General features: G+C 44.2%; 1 protein-coding gene across 1 annotated transcript in view; it reads right to left on the minus strand.

The window, feature by feature from the left end:
• GAP43 (growth associated protein 43) overlaps positions 1–4,239 on the minus strand; it is a 58,037-nt gene extending 53,798 nt beyond the window's left edge. The window contains exon 1 of the mRNA XM_036392278.2: positions 3,955–4,239. Coding sequence (XP_036248171.1) covers positions 3,955–3,984 — 30 coding nt within the window. The 5' untranslated portion in view covers positions 3,985–4,239. The remainder of the gene's footprint in view (positions 1–3,954) is intronic.
• Positions 4,240–18,816: the final 14,577 nt, after the last annotated feature.

An 18,816-nucleotide genomic window follows, 5' to 3' on the forward strand; every position in this document is an offset into this window, starting at 1 on the left:
TCCTACTGAGCACTATTGCTGTCCTTCTCCCACTGGAATCTCTGACTGCAATTAGTTCCCTAGGAGGGGGTTTGTCTGTGCCATTAAGAACAGTTACATTATATGATCTAGGAGAAATCAATGTCTCTAATAGTCAGCAAAGGCAGTGGAGGAGAGGGTGATGGGAGGGCTGTTTCTCTGGAGACACCCTTCTCAGTAGAAATCCCAGGGGTATTGCCCCAGGAAAAGAAATAGCGAGGACAGTAATTAAACTTCCATGGAACAATTGTTTACTGGAAGAAGCACAGAAGCTGCTCAGTGTCTCTCAGAAAGGCAGAGGCAGTGGCTAGATTCTCCCTAGGTGCAGATGAAGTGCCTCTGCCCTGAAATCAGCAGTCTGTGGTGATTTACACCACAAGTGGTGGGAGGCAATTGGTGGGAGGAGGGGTGTGGATAGACACCTTTCCTTTAAAATACCCCTTTTCCACTGTCCACAGTGGTATTTTAAGGTAAGACCACGCCTTGCAAGTATTGAAGCATCTGGATCGTGCAGTATAATTAAGTTACCCTAAATGAAGCCTGAGACATTTGAATACCCTGAAGCAAGAAAACCTTCACTCTGCAGGCATCTTCCTCTCTCTCTTTTTCTCCATTTCCTCCTTCTTGTACACCTCTGCAGATCCTGGAATGACAAGCCACCTCACCGGCTGGCTGTAATTGCTGGAACTGTTCCCTAATGCTTTTCTCTTCTCCAATTGCATTAAACTGCATCTTTAGAGGTACAGCCCTGTTTATTCATGCTGCTCGTGTGGAAGGGGGAAGAAATGCAGACTGCCTCTTCTCCCCTCTCCCTCCTTTGATTTGATGGGTGTGGCAGGTTTTAAACCTTTGCAGCCGCTGGCTCTCCGGCGCTGGGGTGAGGAGGAGTGGATGGAACAGGAGGGAAGCCATCGTCTATGGCTGGTGATGAATGGGACTCATCTCACCCACAAGTGGGAAACCTGCTTGCGGGTTATTGTTTAATCACTCATGCAATCCAATAGTGAGCACATACCCCCATAATGTCCATCTGTTCTAGTATGCAGTGCATGCAACACTTGCATTTCTAGCCACCTATCTCACTGCCCAGCCCTGTGTGTTACTGACTGCATCTCTCGCTGGCAGGAAAGGCTGAGTTCAGGTTTTCAGACACAGCTCAACCCAGCTTTTCAGTTATGCTACCTCTCAGCTGATAATTTTGTGGGCTCAGATTCAGAGGTGCAGTCAACTGTAGGCAGAAATGACAACACTTAGATATCTACATCTCTCATGGGCGGGCACAGTCAGTCAGTCAGTCAAATACTTCACTCTTCACACTGGCATCACACCCACAAGAAAAGAATAATCTGCAAGGTATGAGCGTGTGAATATATTTGTCTCTGAGGGGTGGGAGGACAGACACACACAGGCACACCTAGACACAAATGTGAAGAGATTTCTTCCACGCCCAAGCCTGTAATTTCAACATTTTGCTCCTTAACTGCCAAAAAGGCGGGACATCAGGGACTTCCCCTGAAAAATAATTTGAGGAGAGCTGCCTTTATTTTGGGAAGGAAACTCCTGCCAGTGCTGAAGAACCCATTCCATCTTTTTCTCTCAGTGAAAGGTCTGGGTGGGGACAGAGGAAGCGCACATGCCGAAAACCGAGGTCTTTTTCTCCTCCCAGTCAGGGCTTTCTCTCGTGTACGATCACCCTTCCCGAGCGAGCCGCTGTATTGCCAGTTTGGCAATTGCGGTGCGCGTTCAGGTAGAGGAGCAGCAGCTGGGCTCGGAGCCCACCCCTAGGCACGAAGGGGCTCGGGCAGGCGCGGTGGGGCGGCGTGGCTGCGGGAGGCTCGGGCATGGAGCGTGCGGAGGGAGCGCACGGCGAGCCCGCGCGTGTGCCCGGGGCGGCGGGGAGCGCTCGCCGAGCGGGGCCGAGCGCCGCGGGCACGCGCAGAGACAGGGGTGTGTGCCCGCGGTGCGTCCGGGCGGGAGCGGGCACTGAGGGCTGTGTGCCAGAGGGGCACCTGCATGCCGCGCATTCCTGAGCGCCACGGAACACCAAAAGACACGAGTAAGCCCGGAGAGGTGTAAAGAACAGATACATCGGAACATCATTCGGGAGCTTCAATGCGATGGTACGGGCAGAATGATCCCTATTCCCCCGTAGCTCTCTTCTGACTCCAAAGAACCCAGAGCTCCTACTTTATTTTAAAATTTGCCGTGCACCTCCGCCCACTGCTCTGTCACTTTGCCTCCCTGTCTGCCTTCCTTCTCCTCCTCTGCTCTTTTCATCCCGTATTTGCCATCAGAACGTGCTCTGCTGGCTGACTGCAACGTGCTCCCCCCTCCTCAGCCTTCACCCCCTCCTCCCAGATTTTGGTGAGCACATAATTAATTTCAGAGTATTGAAAAACCCGCATGAGGAAAAAACATAGGATGACGCAGGGTCTCCTTCTATCCCAATCACTTGCCCCTCCCCATTATTCTACAAATTTCTCCTTCGTTTGCTAACACACATCTCCATTCAGAAACACACTTTAACCTGAATCTTCTTGCAACACTGTGTTGTTCACAGGAACTGTAGTTACTCACATCAGCGTGTGAATAGAATACTGCAGTGCTGTGCTGTAAAAGACACTGAAATTTATGCATATATAAAGAAAGTAATCAGTATAGTGCTGTGCCTGAGTTGAGTTTTGTGCTCAGAACAAGGACCAAAGCTCCTTGTTGCTACCTACAAATCCATAATTCTTGGAAGTTTCTAAAATGCCTTGCAAAGATATCTAGGGTCAGTTCCTGCCTCAAAGTTCCAACTGCATAAATCCAGTATCTTCCCGAGGAAGTCCAAGAGGTTCAGCCAAAAAGGCTTTCTTAATCAGGAGTAGGTTTGGGCTTTCACACAAAATAAAAGGGGGAAGGGTGAGGGGGAAATGATCTAAGTAGCTTTTTTTTCCCTAATTTCATTATCATTTTGGACACAACAATTTTGACACTGAAATGAGCCCTCACCCAAACCTTCCATCATCTCAATTCCCTTACAGCAAAAGCCAGGCAGTACCAGGACAGAAAATGAGTGGGTTTCCAACAGGTTCACACCGTGAGCTTCTCTTATCCCACCCCAGTTCGGAGCTAACAGAGGCGTGGTCCTCTGTGTCTTTCCCAGCTGGTGCACAGTTGTCTAACTGGTTGTACTATGAAGGGTATTGCAAAGAGGGTGACTCTCCCTATCCTAAGGCTAATGCTTTTGTTATTATTTAATTGGATTTTTCACTGTAGCATAGGTTAAAAAAATTCCTTCAGGTTAATTCTTGCTCAGATTGTTGCAACACAAAAAAAATGAATACACCTGTCCTCCGTGCCACCTCACAGCATGGGCACATAAAGCATCTCCCATTCATCAGAAACAGGAGCAATTGAGAGCATTCTGACCAGGGATCAAGGCTCACTGGGCATCCGTTCCTTTTTGGCATAAGATGAAGAATTGCTTCCTTTATCTCTAAGGTAGAGCCAGAGCTCATCACGTTTCCTGCCAGCCGCAACACTCCCCTCCACTTCCCCCCCCCCCACCCCATCCACACCCTCAGAACCACAGACAGAAAACCCTAGGCAATATAACTGCCCCTATTAAAGAAAAAAAAAGAAAAGAATAGAGGGGGGATTCTAGTAGCTCCCCCAAATGTGGATGTAGGCCACCCCCCTTCCCCACATCACCAGCCCCGGAAAGGCAAAACAGTCACGTTGCAGGGTGTGAAAAGAACCTTCAGTCGCAAGATGCTAAAGAATTGCAAAATAGACGTCTTCTGAAAGCAGCTGAAATTTCCTCCCCCCTTACCCCAACCTCTACCCCAGCCCCTCACACACTCAGGCAGACACGCACCCCACGGACATACGGACATCTAGCAGCCTGGGAGGCTTCTTAACAGAAAGAAATATAAAAATCTTAAGCTCTACCTGTTTTGTTCTTCTCATACAGCACAGCATGATCGTATTGTCCCCTTCCTTCCTTCTTCTTCCTTCCTTCTCCTCTCTCCTTTTCCTCTTCTCTCTCTTATCTCTCCCCCCCACCCTCTCCACTCCCTCCCTCCCTCCCTCCCTCTCTCTCTCCCTCTCTCTCTCGCTCACACACACATACACACACGAGCACACGCGCGCACACGCACACCAGGGCAGTTAGCAGCAACTGGAAGGTCCACAGCTACTGCTCATCACACATGCACACGCTGCCTCTCCCTGCCTCCCTCCCTACCCTTCCCAGAATTGTTCGCCAGCTCTCCCTGACTCGTCACCTCCCCACCCCACCCCCACCCCGGCAGCCACCCCCACCCCCCCAAGTCCCTCGCCAGCCTCATGAATAATTAAAATCTTCAATCTGGACCCAATTACCCAACGACTTTCCCACTGTACAGAGGCGACAAGGGAGAGGGGACACTGCGGGCTGCGCAGGGGTGGGGTGGGCTGGGGTGTGTCTGGGAGGCACCGGGCGAGCAGGGCACCGGGCGGCTGGGGAGCCCCCAGCCCTACTCCCACCGCAGCAGCCAAAGCCCCCTGGCCACGGCCAGGAGGGGGATTTATAAGTGAAGAAAACATAAATCTTTGCTTGGGTGGGGTGGCGTGGGATGGGCACGGAGGGGAGAAGAGGGAATGGAGGTACTGCCACAGCAGGCAGTATATGCCGTGCACAGGTGATGTACCGTACCGTAGGTGGGAGCTGCGAGCTAAACGGGAGCTGGTAAATATGTTAAAATGGCTGTTAAAAATCCCTCTCCCCAGCACACTCATAAACATATATGCACGTGCTGCCTTCTCCCTATGTGCAGGCATAAACCCTGAATAGTGATGTCCTGCACCACTAAACGGGACAACTTTCTCCCTTGTTCCCTCACTCCATCCCACAGATCTTCCACAGGCACAGAAAGCGATACTCCTACAACAGATTTTTTTTTTTCCCCCAAACAGAATAGCTTCCAAACCCACAGAAATCATCCCTTTTCCTTCCATATAGATCTCAATTAATTTCCATGCCGAAGTAATTTCTACACCTATTGATCTCTGCCTGAAAATTGCTGTGAACTATTGTGAGGCAGCTGTGCGTGTTCACACATGGAGGCAGCCCCATGCACGTCGTTCAGCAGCAGGAGTGCATGGGTCTGCATGCACAGGAGATCATGGCGATGCAGGAGCCCCAGCAAACATTAATGTGCACATGCACTCCCTCCCAAGCACGTCTGGAAAGTTATAGCACCATGTTTTCTCAGAATATACAAGAGCTGGATAGCTGTATCTGTTATTGGGAAAAAATATCCCACACAACAGTTAAACCAAAGTCTGACAATGTTGGGCATGTCAAATAATATTTTTTTTTAATTGCTGAATTTTTAGGATTTCATCGACCAAAATTCAAATTTTGCTTATTTCACTTACTTAGTCTGGGAGGCACAGTCAGATGCTGTTCTCTATTTAGTACTAATGTCACTACATCAGCTCCTCTGCCACACACAGCATGGAGTTACTTTTAATTTATTTTTAATATAAAACTGCCTGCAAAAGAGAAGAAAATTGTCTTAGGTTATTACTAAGGTCTTTGCTCTTTAATTACATCTAAATACATTATTAATACAAATATTCATGCATGTGTGCACACTTATACAAATAAATGCATACGTATATAGATACAGTTTCTGGAATACCCCTCAGTACAGACTCCTACATAATCATATCCTGTTGCTATGATATCATTGCAGTTCTCAGTACACCATTTATTTTAAGAAAAGCAAACAGCATTTTTAAAAAAATCTAGCTAGCTATCTACATCTGTATGCAATTTAAGAAAGTGTATTTTGGGGTCAAGAAGGTATCAGCATTAGTCCTGGGTTACAGACTAGAAAAAGAAAATAATGATATGGTAATGACATTCAGAGAAGATACTATACTGGGAAGAGTTGCAAGTACCAGCTGACACCAAAGTAGACCAAAGGATTAAGTAATGAAAATCAGATTCAGCTTCAGAAAATGCATGCAGAGAAAAAGAAGGCAAACTGTGCAATCATAAAAGAAGAGAGGTAAGAAGTGGAGTAGTAGAAAGCAGTGGACATCACATTTGAGGAAGAGATCTCTGTGACGTACATCGCTGCTGACGACACCATGCCAAGGCACTGAGGAGCAGTGCAATGGCATTTTGAATTACACCTGGGGGACTTAGGAGCCTCTGCCTTGGCCCCTGGAGTTGCTGGGGGCTCATCTCCATGACGAAGAGAAGGTGTAATGAGCTTGTAGGCACTTGCCAACCCACATAGCTGTTCCCCATGCCACTGGGAGATGGGAATCCCCTGGTCAAACGTGTCTGAGAGCTTCAGCCGGGTCTCCTTTTGGTGACAATGAAGAGAAACGGGAACTTTGAGGGTGTGACTCAGACCATCCTAAAGCAGGAGCCTAAACTAGGTCAGACAAATCACGCTTCAGAAGTGTTATAGAAGCTTCATTTTCTTCCCACTGACAAGGCCTTTTTAGGGAACCTCCCTGTGCTAGGGAGCCCTGATGAGGAAAGCCTTCCCAGCCCCCAACTTTCTCAGACACCCACCTCGAGGGGGAGCAGGCTGGCAGCAGAACTGTGCTGGTGCAGTCAGGGAGGGTCAGGCTGTTTTCCTGTGCTCACCCCCATCAGTCACAGCCAAAGGCAGAGCCAGCTCTCTTCATGCCCAGCCCCACAAGCACTGAATGCTCCAGTTTATCACAAGTAACTTTTGGCAAAAAGACAAAACCTCTTCAATGTGTTGCCCAAACCTACAGACTTAGTGGTGAGTAGCTGGTCTTCTGTGGGCTCACATCCATGTTTCCTCTGAATTAATCTCATTACAGAGAAGAGCCATACATTGAAACCCAAATTTTCAGGGCATGTAAGTTCCTAACACCACTGTCTTTCAAATCAGGACCCTTTAAGTAGATTTAAAAGTTGCACCTGAAATTCTTCAGCAAATCATATAGTTCTGATAATCATATCCCAGCCATGGATATCCATTGCCCTGCCATTTTGGCTGTTTTCACTTCAAACTGTAAAGTAAATTATCTCATAACACAGCAGGAAGAGAGGACAAGTCCACAGCAATGAAAAAGCCAAAGAGAATGAGAGGGAAATAAAGGCACAAACTTCACTCAGGGAGTTAATGAAAATCAGAAGCAAAAATTAAGGGAAGAAGAACAGGCAAATCTCTATCTCTTTAAGTGCCCAATTGAAGATGGGATGCTTTCATCCAAATGACACCTTTGTCTCTTCAGGGCACTGCCAGCTCTGGCTCATTCAGTACTCCTTCGGAGTCGCAGGATAACACTGCATCACGCAGTGTGGATGTGCCCTGAAAGGCCCCTTTGACCTTGGCATTTGAATCTACACAAATAAAAGGAAGAGCAGTTCCATAGAATAACATGAATGGGGGACCAGGTAAGTCAGCTAGAAGAAGGGGGTGAACAACCACCGTAGATTTTAAAAGCTTCATCTGTGAGACTTCACTGAATGACAGCTAAGGAGGTGGAGAAGTGTGATATTTTCAAAAGCTACACGCCTTTAGAAGGGAATCATCTGGAGTGATATATAGTCCACTGTTTGGTGTATGCTGCGTGTTGCTTCACCATGAAGGGCCATGTGGTTCATATAAAGTAATTATTATGGTGACTCCTTTAATTCAAAGTAATATCTTTAATTTTAAAGGGTAAAGATCTTTTCAAAATAAGAAGACATATTAGTGGTTATTACAAGATAAGGTGGGTGGAGTAAGAGACACAAAACTGTGCTTTTAAAGCCTGTTCAGTTCTGCTTCAAGGTTACCCCAGTAGCTTGAGGTCCATATAGATTGAAAGAAAAATTATCTTCAGTCCAGCCGCTAATTTTGGTTCAATAGCAAGACATCAGATTCAGTTTCATTTTGAAGAAGCGCATAGTTCCAAACTGCTCCTGGGACTGTAATCAGGTTAATTCCCCAGCCAAACAAAACTAGATGAAACCAAGAAGAAAACAGTTTGCATATAAGAGCTGTCCCAGTGGTAACCATACTAAACTGAAGAGGCGTCTCTTTGAGAGAAGTACTGTGAAAGTCCCGTTACTAGGGATATTTAAAGCTTCAGTAAAAACAGCTCTGAAGTGAGCGACTTGCTTTCATTGGGAGATAGACTGGGTTTTCTCTCTATTCATATCTTCCACATATAGTGGTAGCCTTGCCTTTTGTTAGCCAACTTTCATGCTGGCGGGAAAAAAGCCAATTTCATAAAGATTTTTTGGTATCCTCATTTGAATAGGCATTCCTGAAAATCCCACTGTGGGACCACTTGTAATTTCAGTCTCCTCAGTAGCTTTGCAGGTCTGGTCTCATTTGTCCTCACTTTCAGTCATCTATGTCTTAGTGACAAAAACCAATGCAGTGCAACACTACAACCAAACTCCTTTACTAAACGATTTAGACATAGTCATGAATCTTCTCGGAGGAGTACCCATTTTTCAGTATAAGGATCACTTATGTCAATTTACCTTAGATTTCACTTAATCCTGAATTATTAATATTAGAAAAGGAGAGCCTAGTTTATTTTGACCTAAGACCGAAATAAGAGGTTTTAAAGCCATGATTTTCAAAGCCACAATGCCACTTACTCTTGCAGAGCAGGCTTCAGAAAATGCCAGGAATGCTCTAATTCATCCAGTGTCTTTAATGACTGCTGGGTTACTTATCCTGGACGATACTGAGCTCACGTGACATTAGCACCTGTTGCCATCAAGCTAGTCACAGGGATGTACACAGGTGCTCTGCCTTTGTTCCCTGTGATTTCCATTTTTCTTCCCATGCTGCACAGCTGGGCTCACAGCACTGAAGACACCTGACTTTACAATATCCCACATAATAAGAAATGGGCTCAATAATTTCCCTGTTTTCAGCATTTTAGAAAAAAAAAATGTTTTCTATAAATTGTGTGGTATATACATACTCAAATACCTGGGTAAAACCATGGGGAGAATAATTTTAACATGCACAAAGAATGATCTGAACAAGTCCTGGGTCAATGTTAATTATTATTGAGCTTCAGAATCATCAAAAATTCAAACATAACAGTTAAATCCCAGCAGAGCTTAGTGCTGAAACTGTAACTCTTCAATAAAATGAAGTCTAATCTGCTTGTCTGTCAAAAAGAAAAATGTCATCACAGAAAGCAGTCAACCTATCAGCTATTATTCTCAGTGTAGTTGTAGTTTGCCATGGAGAATGTGATACTTTACAAGCCAAACCAAATGTGAGACAGGATGACCCAGGAAGTCCCTTTCTTATTCTCCTGGGATCCTTCAATATGTGCTGTGGTACACAGTCCCTCCTGCTGTAGCACAGGCTCAGAAAAAGCAAGCTTTGAATGAGAATCAGTGTCAACCAGGAGCTCAGCATAGGCCAATTTCCCCTGCTTCTCAGGCTGGCCCCACCCTTCACTCTGTCCTGCAGTGCCATGACGAGTGGCTGTCAGAATCCAGGCTCACACCTCACAGGGCCAGTGGGGATGGCTGTGCTGTTCTGTGCTGCGGGGAGTGGTGGAGCTGAGGCGTGAGACCCACACACTGACTGCACACATGACTGGAGAAGGAAAGTCCACCCTCAGGTCTGTTTTACTCCTCTCCTGGCTTCCTCTTCCTCCTCTTCCTCTAGTGCCATTCCCTTGGCACTGCAGTGCTGAATACGGGAGCTGCCCAGTGATACCAGTATGATGACATGACAGTACTGTGGTGTGAGGAACAATTTCCTGAGCCTGCTTTGCACCACCTGGTCCTGCTCTGCTCGTGCTCACAATGCCCCTCATTGATGCCAGGGTGAGGATGATGACCTGGATGCTTCAGCACTGGGAGGAAGAATGAGCAGAGACAGGTTCATCCTCCTTCTGTGCTGTCCCCTCAGCTGACCAGACTCCTTCTTCTCCCTAGACTAAGAGCTGACTTGAGCTGAAGCAGCCTGCATGAGGGAAGGTACATGGGGTACCCCGGACAAAGACAGGAAATGAATGAGGGGGAAAACAACTGAAGACCTCCCTATGGCCTTAACTGGCACTTCAGTGTCAGCTGTGGAGTGAAGTTTCCAGAGATGAAGGACACCCAAAAGGCCAAATCTGCCTTTCAGGCAAGAGATTTAAAAATTCTAACCATGGTCATGCTTCATGCACAGGCACATGGTGACCAGGCCACACATTGATTGGGATCAATGATAGAAGATAGAAGCAAACTGCAAAACACAGACTGTTAATGGATGTAGGAAGTATTTGTATTGGAGAAGCAATGGAGTGAGCTGACAGGACCCTTTCACTTACCCACAGCTGTACATGGGGGAGTTAGAACAGCAAAGATCTACCAAGAATTAAAAGAGTGGGAAAACTGTAAACATCCACTTGCTGTTAAGGACCTAAAAAGGCTGACTCGCCTTGACTTCATTTAATTTAGCCACAAGATAGCTGCTGAGAGGGAAGAGGAAAGTCCAGATCCCTCAGTCTGCCAGGTAGACATGGTATATGCAGAGGATTGTTCCCTTGCAGTAGGATCTTCAGCACAAAACTCACTGCATCTGATTGAAGTGGAAGAGCTTCCCAGTCCAAAACACAGAGCTTGGACAGAGAATGGTCATAGTTCAGTCTCACCACAGCTAAAATTTTGTTACAATTAAGAGTTCTACATTATCAGATCCACACCATACCCAACCTTCTTAAGAGTGCCCTGGTACAGCAATTATTATTTCTTTTCCAAGACCTCACTGTTAGCCAAAGGAATTCACCCCAGAGGACAGGAAACACAGATGGAATTTTATTAAGAGTCCAGGTCTGTGCAGGCGGGAATCCAAATCTGCTGCCCTGTGCATGGAAACTGCATTACAGCAAAGGGCCCTATTTTAGCTCAGCTCTACAGGATACCAAGCTATGTTTCTGGACTGGGATTTTCTGGAGGTTTAGGAGTTGCTCCAAGCACAATGGTGAATTTTCTGTGTAAGTCTGAGGGATTAGATCACTCCCCAAGCAATTCTGGTGGCAAGGAGAAAACTAAACTTTCTGGAGAGGGGCCTAATTTCTCAAAGCAGTCTACTCACTACCAGACATAACTATTCTATACAACAAAGTGCCATATCCCCTGCATGCCTGGCACTGTGACATGCTGCCAGCCTTGGTTCCCACCTGCTGCACCTCTTTCTTTGCCCTACAACCTGCATGCACAATTCACTCAGGTTGTCTCTGGTGTAGTTGCCACCCAGAGCTGTCCGTCCCCTCTGTCTAGTAGCTGAGGCACAGCATGACACAAGTAGAGGCCAGAGAGGGTTTCTGAGCCTGCAGAAGGCAGCAGGAAGCAGCAAGGGAGGTGATGAGGACCCACAGTCAAGCACAGAGAGACCTTTATGCCTGCTCTGGTAATGACACAGCAGATGCAGGGCTCAGTGGAGGGGGAAAGGTCTGCTTCAGCTTGAGGGAGAAAGGAGGAAAAAGGCATTAGTTTACCACCTACATCAGAGAGGACGAGCATACTGACCTAGATGGTCTTCTCGTGTGTGTTCATCTCAGTGGGGTCAAGTTTAAACTTTTTTTAATAACATATGCTATAAAATTTGAAGGGTAATACTTCCGTGTTGCCCTAATTTATTCAGCTAGAGAGGAGGAAAAAGAAGTTCATTCTCTGTTTGTTATGAAAGCTAAGCTAAAATATGAACAATGTTCCATAGTAAATGATGGAGAGTTTGACAATCTTATCTGTATCATATCATCATATATTGAAAGGTTCTATTGTTAAGAATACCTACAAGAGAATACAGTTTTATCTGCTTCGGGAAGTGTAATTCTGAGCTTTCTCATTTTAGAGTTCTTTTCAAGTCAGGGATCTGTGTTAGGTCTTTATAAAGTTAGAAAAGCAAATAATATATGTCCAACTTTCTTAAAATTAGTCACAGTTCAAAAATAACACCACCATTGCCTGGGCTACATCAAAAGCAGCATGGCCAGGAGGGCAAGGAAGGGAATTCTGCCTCTCTACTCTCTCTACTGTAAGATCCTGCCTGCAGTACTGCACCCAGCTCTGAGGTCCTCAGCAGAGGATGGACATTGACCTGTTGGAATGAGCCCAGAGAGGGTCACCAAGATGGCTGGAGGGATGAAACACTTCTCCTAAAAGGCAGGCTGAGAGAATTGGGATTGTTCAGCCAGGAGAAGAGAAGGTTTCGTGGTGACATAATTGTGGCCTTCCAGTAACAGAAGGGAGCCTGCAAAAAAGATGGAGAGGGACTTTTAACAAGGGCATGTAATGACAGGACAAGTGGGAATGGCTTCAGACTGAGAGTACTACTGAGAGTATTACTAGGAAGAAATTCTTTATTGTGTGGGTGATGAGGCACTGGAAGACATTGGCCAAAGAACTGGTAGATGCCCCATCCCTGGAAGTGCCAGGTTGGATGGGGCTTGGAGCAACCTGGTCTAGTAGAAGGTGTCTCTGCCCATGTCAGGGATTTGGAACTAGATGACCTTTAAGATCCCTTCCAATCAAAACCATTCTATGATTCTTTTCAAGAACAGCACTGAGTTCTGCCTAAAACTTTATATGTCATTAATTTCCTTCTTAAGGCTAAAAGCTTAAAAGCAAAATAAATCAGAGAAAACAAAACACTCAGTCCTCAGGCAACATGAAACACAAAAATGTAACAACCTGACAGTGTCAGATAATCTCCATGTTGCATATGACACAGGCCAGCTCCCTGCTTAGCTGTCAGCCACTAACAAGGAATGTTAAAATGGCAGCATGGCCAATTCATTTTTGCATTAAGCTCAGTAGTTACCATGCCATGTCTTGAGGCATGGTGATGCCCTCAAGGTCTTCCAGCATTTCCTGTAACCCTTGGGAACTAATAGGCTAAAACAGCCAACAGGGAGAGGAAAGTTGCTGAAACACAGAGCTCATTTAGTATTGTTGCTTGAAAGCCAGTGAAGGTTATTAATTTTTAGATCTTTGGCAAAACCTGCCTCCTTTGTATGTTTAGTCATCCAAGAAGTCAAAATGGCCTCCCAAAGGATGCTGAGCTACTCTGTCTGACTTAATTCTGATCATACTGTGCCCACTGAAAATGGGACTTTGCTGGATCTCCCTTTTTATCATTTTGTCAAACTCCTGCAGGCTCTTATTAGATCTTCTTCACACAAAGTACAACCTCACTGGCCCAAAATTTGTCTCATTACTTCCCAGGACATCGACAGATCCTGTCTGTGTAAGTACACAGGTGTCATACCCCAGGAAAACTAAAGGATGATTTTGTACTTCGAAAAATTATGTCATGCTCAGCATTAAAGCCCTATTCCTCTACACACAACAAATTTAGGAAGCATTTGTTTTATCTTCATTGACTTAAAACTGATCCTAAATCCTATTTTACTGTCACTTCCTCCAACATTCTATTGTACAATACTTTCTGTCTTTCTTGTAGCAGTGAGATAATCTACATATCAAAGTTGTTTCTGCTGGACATGTAATTTCACCTAATACTGAGAATTTCACCACAATTTCTACAAATACATTATTAAAAGGCATAAGAGAAAATAAATCTGTTTACCCTCTCTTGAAATGCTATTAAGTGGACAGAAATTCTACTTGGTAGTCACACTCTGCTTTTCAACCCTCAAAAGCAAAATTCATTAATGATACTGAAGATTTAAAATTCTTTATTATATCCAATGCAATCATGCACTTCTGTAAAATCTATCCAAGCATCCCAATCATAAACCCATGGGGGTTTTGTTTGCTTTGTTTTATTGTAGGTTTTTTTGCTTGCTTTGGTTTGGGTCTTTTGTTTGTTTGTTTTGATTTATTGGAAATTTTTGGATCTGCTGTGAATTCTGTCGTTCTAAGATCCCTCTTCCTAGGAGGTAAATCCATAGAAGTATCAAAGTTAAAAGTCCTCCGACTGTCCAAAATATGCCTTGATAAATATTAGTTTATAAGTGGATTTAAAATTTGGATGCAGAACCACTTGCTTTCAGCTTTTCCAATTTCTTTGCAACATCTGAATGAACCCAACTCAGTTACACTATCACTGTCTTCAGTCACACTTTGTTCTCTCCTCAGTCACCGCAGTCAAGGACCTAACAGACTCTGCTGCTTTCCCCTGGTCCTGGTGTTCAATTGCTCTTAAGTAAAGCTTAAAGTAAATCAACATTATCTCCTGAAACAAACAGATATTTTCATAGACTTCAGGAAAGAATTCTTTAACAGGAACATGCATAAAGCTGAGGAACAACATCTTTTTTCTCAATGTATGCACATTTATGCCCTGGCAACAGCATTATCTATTTTTCTAAGGCTTAGCCCTGAGTTCATATTATTTAAAAGCTATATACTTTCACTGCAGTGTTTACAAAGCACTCACTCCTATCTTTTACAATTTCAAATCGTTCCATATCTGTTTTTCACAGCAGCAATGTATTTACTGCTCCTAACATGCTTTGGACCTTGATAAATTTACTTCAGTTACTCAATTACCACATTCCTAAAGGAAGAAACAAAATCCTCACTGATCTTTAGGTTCCTTTGAAATACATCATAGTTCATCTTTTTTATTAGTCTGCCAAACATATCCACGGGTAAGGTAATTAACATTACTGCATGTGATGAAGACATTTTTTGAAATAACTGAAATCTGATTCTTTTGAAGTCATATGTGGAAAAACTCTTATTCTGTGACCCCCATGGTACACTGTATCCCAAATTCTACCCCATGTTCTTAATATTTCCTCTCTACTGTACTTTTCATAAACTCTCCCTGACACAGCCATCACCTCTATAGTTTCCTCATTTGACTCCTATGACCCTGAATAACTTCTTTTGGCCTATCCATAAGGGAAGAAACAGAACTTGCTATGGCTCTTTCAGACTTTCTCTACTTCAGAAAGTATCAGAGCTGAAAACTCTTACAGGCAGGAAGAGTGTCTGGGAGAAGCATATTTGCTGTTTCTTTTATTGCTTTTCTCAGTCCCTAATTTTGGCTCCTGAATAAAGTGAACTAGACAGACCTTTGGTCTACTCAAAGATGGTCATTCTCAAGCTGCTAAAGAGAGTGAGTAATACTTGATTTTCCCTGCCTCTCCTTCACTCATTTGAATCTTTCTCTGCCATCTACCCAGAGATGATATTTATGAAACTCTTGGAGGGTGAGCTATCTTTGTGACTGCTGTCTTGTTGTCAGATATGGGTGGGATGAGATAGTGAGTTGAAGTTTCCTCATGACAGGGACAGACTGACATTCTGAATCAGCAGAATCACCAGTATGTTGGTAGGTTTCTTTGCTAATGTAGTGCACTTTTAATATAAGTTACTCCACGGATGGGTTTCCAGATCAATGAATAGCATTTCAGACCCACCAGAAGCTACTCCCACAGCAGCTGTCTGCAAACTTATTCCTTCTGCAATTTCTGGACTTCCCAGCTGTTACTGGGTAGCAATATTTAACTCAAACCTGTGGTGCAGGGCTCATTCAGACAAGGATGTGTGTGATGCCTGTGGTAGCAAAGAACTGCTCTGAGCTGCAGCACTGTTAGGGCTCAAAACACCCATCTAGGCTTTCCTACTCAGCAGGAAGCAGTCACACAGTCATGCAAGTAAATTATAGGCTTATCATTCCTCATTCAAGCATCAGCACAGTCATTCAGCAGAATCCCTATGTCCCTACAGCAAGACCATAGAAATATAGTGGTTAAAACTGCACTGTGCATTTGTGCTTCACCTTTTTTATTGCCCCTGCTCTGTCACTTTGCTTCATGGTTATTCAACAGGTGCCCTTTGAATAAGGAGCATGTGGCACAGAGATGACTGGCAGACAAGGCAGTAGAAAAGAGCAGTCTGGGAAGCAGTTGTGCTTATTATAAAGGGCAGCTAACTGATTCATCAGTGCCCTCTCCAGCAGCAAACCACACCATATAAATGTTATTTTGAAATTAGCCTTGTGCTATAAGGGGGATTAGCTGGCATGCTTGAAGTATGAATACCTAATGTCCTCTCTCCCTAAAGAAAGATAGGTTGTGGGCATTTTTGCCCTCCAACTTCATGGTGCTTGGCTTCAACTCAATTTATGATGAGTGCCCCAAGGCCATTTTTTCAGTCAATTCTAGTTTAAAAGAATTAGCAGGATTTTTATTCTCCAGCATTAGACTGGTAGTCTGACTCTCACTCAATGCTGGAGGAAGAAGGTGAAAAAATAGGATTGCAATCCAGCATAAGATACTGCAATAGAAAGAGATAGGAACCAGGGTTTCTTCCTTTTGTAGGTCTTGCAAGGAAAAACAGCAGATCTGCCAGGCTACAGATTGCTGTGTGAGCATGCAGTGAGGTTAGAAGAGCATATGGCAGGAGTGGCTGCCTGGCTGAAGTGCACCTATTGCCAGCCCTGTCATTCAGGGCTGTGGAGACAAGATAAAGCTTTATTTCAGTGCCCTGACAGCTGACAGGAACTTGTCACATTGCAGAAGCTGCTGAATCTAAAGTCAGGGGAAGAAGGGGAAGAGAAGAGAAATCAAAAGCAATCTCCTACTTGGTGCATACTTGTTTAATCTCTGGGGGACAAGAGATAGGATGAGGTCTCTCATGTATTCTGTGCACACAGACTCTAGCACTAAGGGGTGGTAACAAGTGCAAGAAGAACACAGCAGAAAAAGGTGATAGGAGAATCTGGACTGTACTTTATTTCATGTTATACTCTCTTTTCAAAAGACATGGGGAATCTCTTGCTGTTTGGTATGGGTAAAACTGCTCTGAGATTTCCCTGTAACTACTCAAAATGGAGAAGAATCTGAGCTGGCAGGATCTTCCTTGCAGTGTTCCTGGTAAGTGTAGAGTTCATTTCCACAGATCCAGAGAGGGGAGATGGGGAGGAAGAACAGGGTTTTTACTTTGGGGAAAAACCTGATTCTTTCTGCAAAATCAGTAACAGTTATTGGGCTGGAAACATAAACACTGTAGTGTTTTATTTAAATTTCTCTGCAGACATTTTCTGCTAGTGCATTTAGGAAAAAAAGAGACTAAATAAAAAAGAAAGCCCCATAGGACAGTTCTGTTGAGGTTTTTGAGGTCATTTTTCTCTCTATTCAGTTTTAGTCACATGATTTAGACACAGTCCCTCTACTGAGTATTCCAACAACAGCTTCCACTACCTTTACTGTTTATTCCAGGTAATTCATCACATAATAGGCTTTAGGCTGTGGGGACTGCTGTATCATTTCCATTCCTAGCAAACATACAGCCAAACATGCAGCCTTTTTCCCCACCAAACTTAGTAGAAATGTCTCTATTATGGTGTTCTGCATCTTATCAGATCACACCTAAGGGCTGCTGGTTCCTTGAGGCAGGAGACCTCCTTTACACAACACTAGATACAATGCTGGTGTGAGACAGATGTGTCAGCTCCTCTCATCTGTAAAAACAACTGCAATAAAAAGACAAATCTGACCTGGATTTCAGTGGCAGTCAGGACTAAATGCTAGATTCAGATCCAATGAGCGAGGTATTTTAGTCAGATTTATGTACCTCTCTTGGAACATAACATCCTTAAAAACAGAATCTGGATTCGCTTCTCATTGACATGCTGTGTCAATGACACATCTTCTTAATGTGCTGTTGGTGCCTGGTTGTTCCTCATGTTTCCTCTGGCTCTACACAATAAAACACCTTTTGAACAAGAACATGTCTTGGAAGCTGAATAAACTAAGTCTGTGCTCGAAACATTTAAAAATTGTAGGAAAGAAGGCAAGGAAATCTGCCAGCATGGCTGGAAGAGAAGCTTATCTTGCCTTGGCTGGATTCACTTTGGTTTTCCTCTCCAGCTTCTTTCCATCATTTGCTGCACCAATGTATCCCTGAGGATGCTGACCCCAGAACAATGTGCTGCAAAGATGATTACAGTCTAAAAAGGAAAAGAAAACCCTGTCACTATGGTTGTTATGGGTTTTAGCTTTTCACACTTAATCCTTTAATTGGTCTTTCTGGCAAGAAGAATTCGATACTTGGCTTTATTGCTGCATGGATGAGCCCTATTGCAAATCCCATCGGGATAAAGTTACAGTCATTCGGCAGTAAGAAGATCCATAGCAACCTCTCAAAAGCCTACCCAGAGGGTTCCTTGTTGACATCACAGTCTCTGTATGATGTCATTTTCTCCTAGAAAATGAAACACGAAAAAAGAAGTAGGACCTCTGGATATTTGATGAGATTGAGGCTAGCCCTTACTCCACTATTGTACCTATCAAGAGTTATGTCAAAGGAGAGTTTGGGTCTTGGCTTTCAGCCAGAACATTGATGAAGACAAAACGCAGTATAAGAAGGCTGAACAGGCTATAAGCACAGTAAAAAACATTTGTAAAGGTGTTGAGTGTGCTGGACCAGAGGGGGAAAGAACATTATAGTGAGCCATTTGGGCAGACCCAGATGAGGGCTAAGCCATCTGAACAACAGACTCTTTGGATGAGAGATTTGTCTTATGGAAGTATACAAGTTACCTTGGAACCTTCCTACTAAGTATCTCAGTGAAATTTAATTTTCTGTGTCCCAGGCCAAGAGTGACAGCAGTTTTCTTACATTCCAAATGAGCAGCTCTTGAGGTATGAAAGAGTGAAAAAACATCATTTAGAATCAAATAAAACGTGGGAGCTCTGATTCACAGTCCTATTCATTAATGACTGGTAACTTTCTTCCCCAAGAGAATGAGAAGGATTCAAATCATTGCAATGGGTACAACCCATGACAGGAGTGTAATTTCTTCTGAGTTAAGTTCCTGAATAGAAACCTAAAGGCTT

The sequence above is a fragment of the Molothrus ater genome, chromosome 2 (assembly GCF_012460135.2).
Source record: "Molothrus ater isolate BHLD 08-10-18 breed brown headed cowbird chromosome 2, BPBGC_Mater_1.1, whole genome shotgun sequence".
NCBI classification, from domain to species: Eukaryota; Metazoa; Chordata; class Aves; order Passeriformes; family Icteridae; genus Molothrus; species Molothrus ater.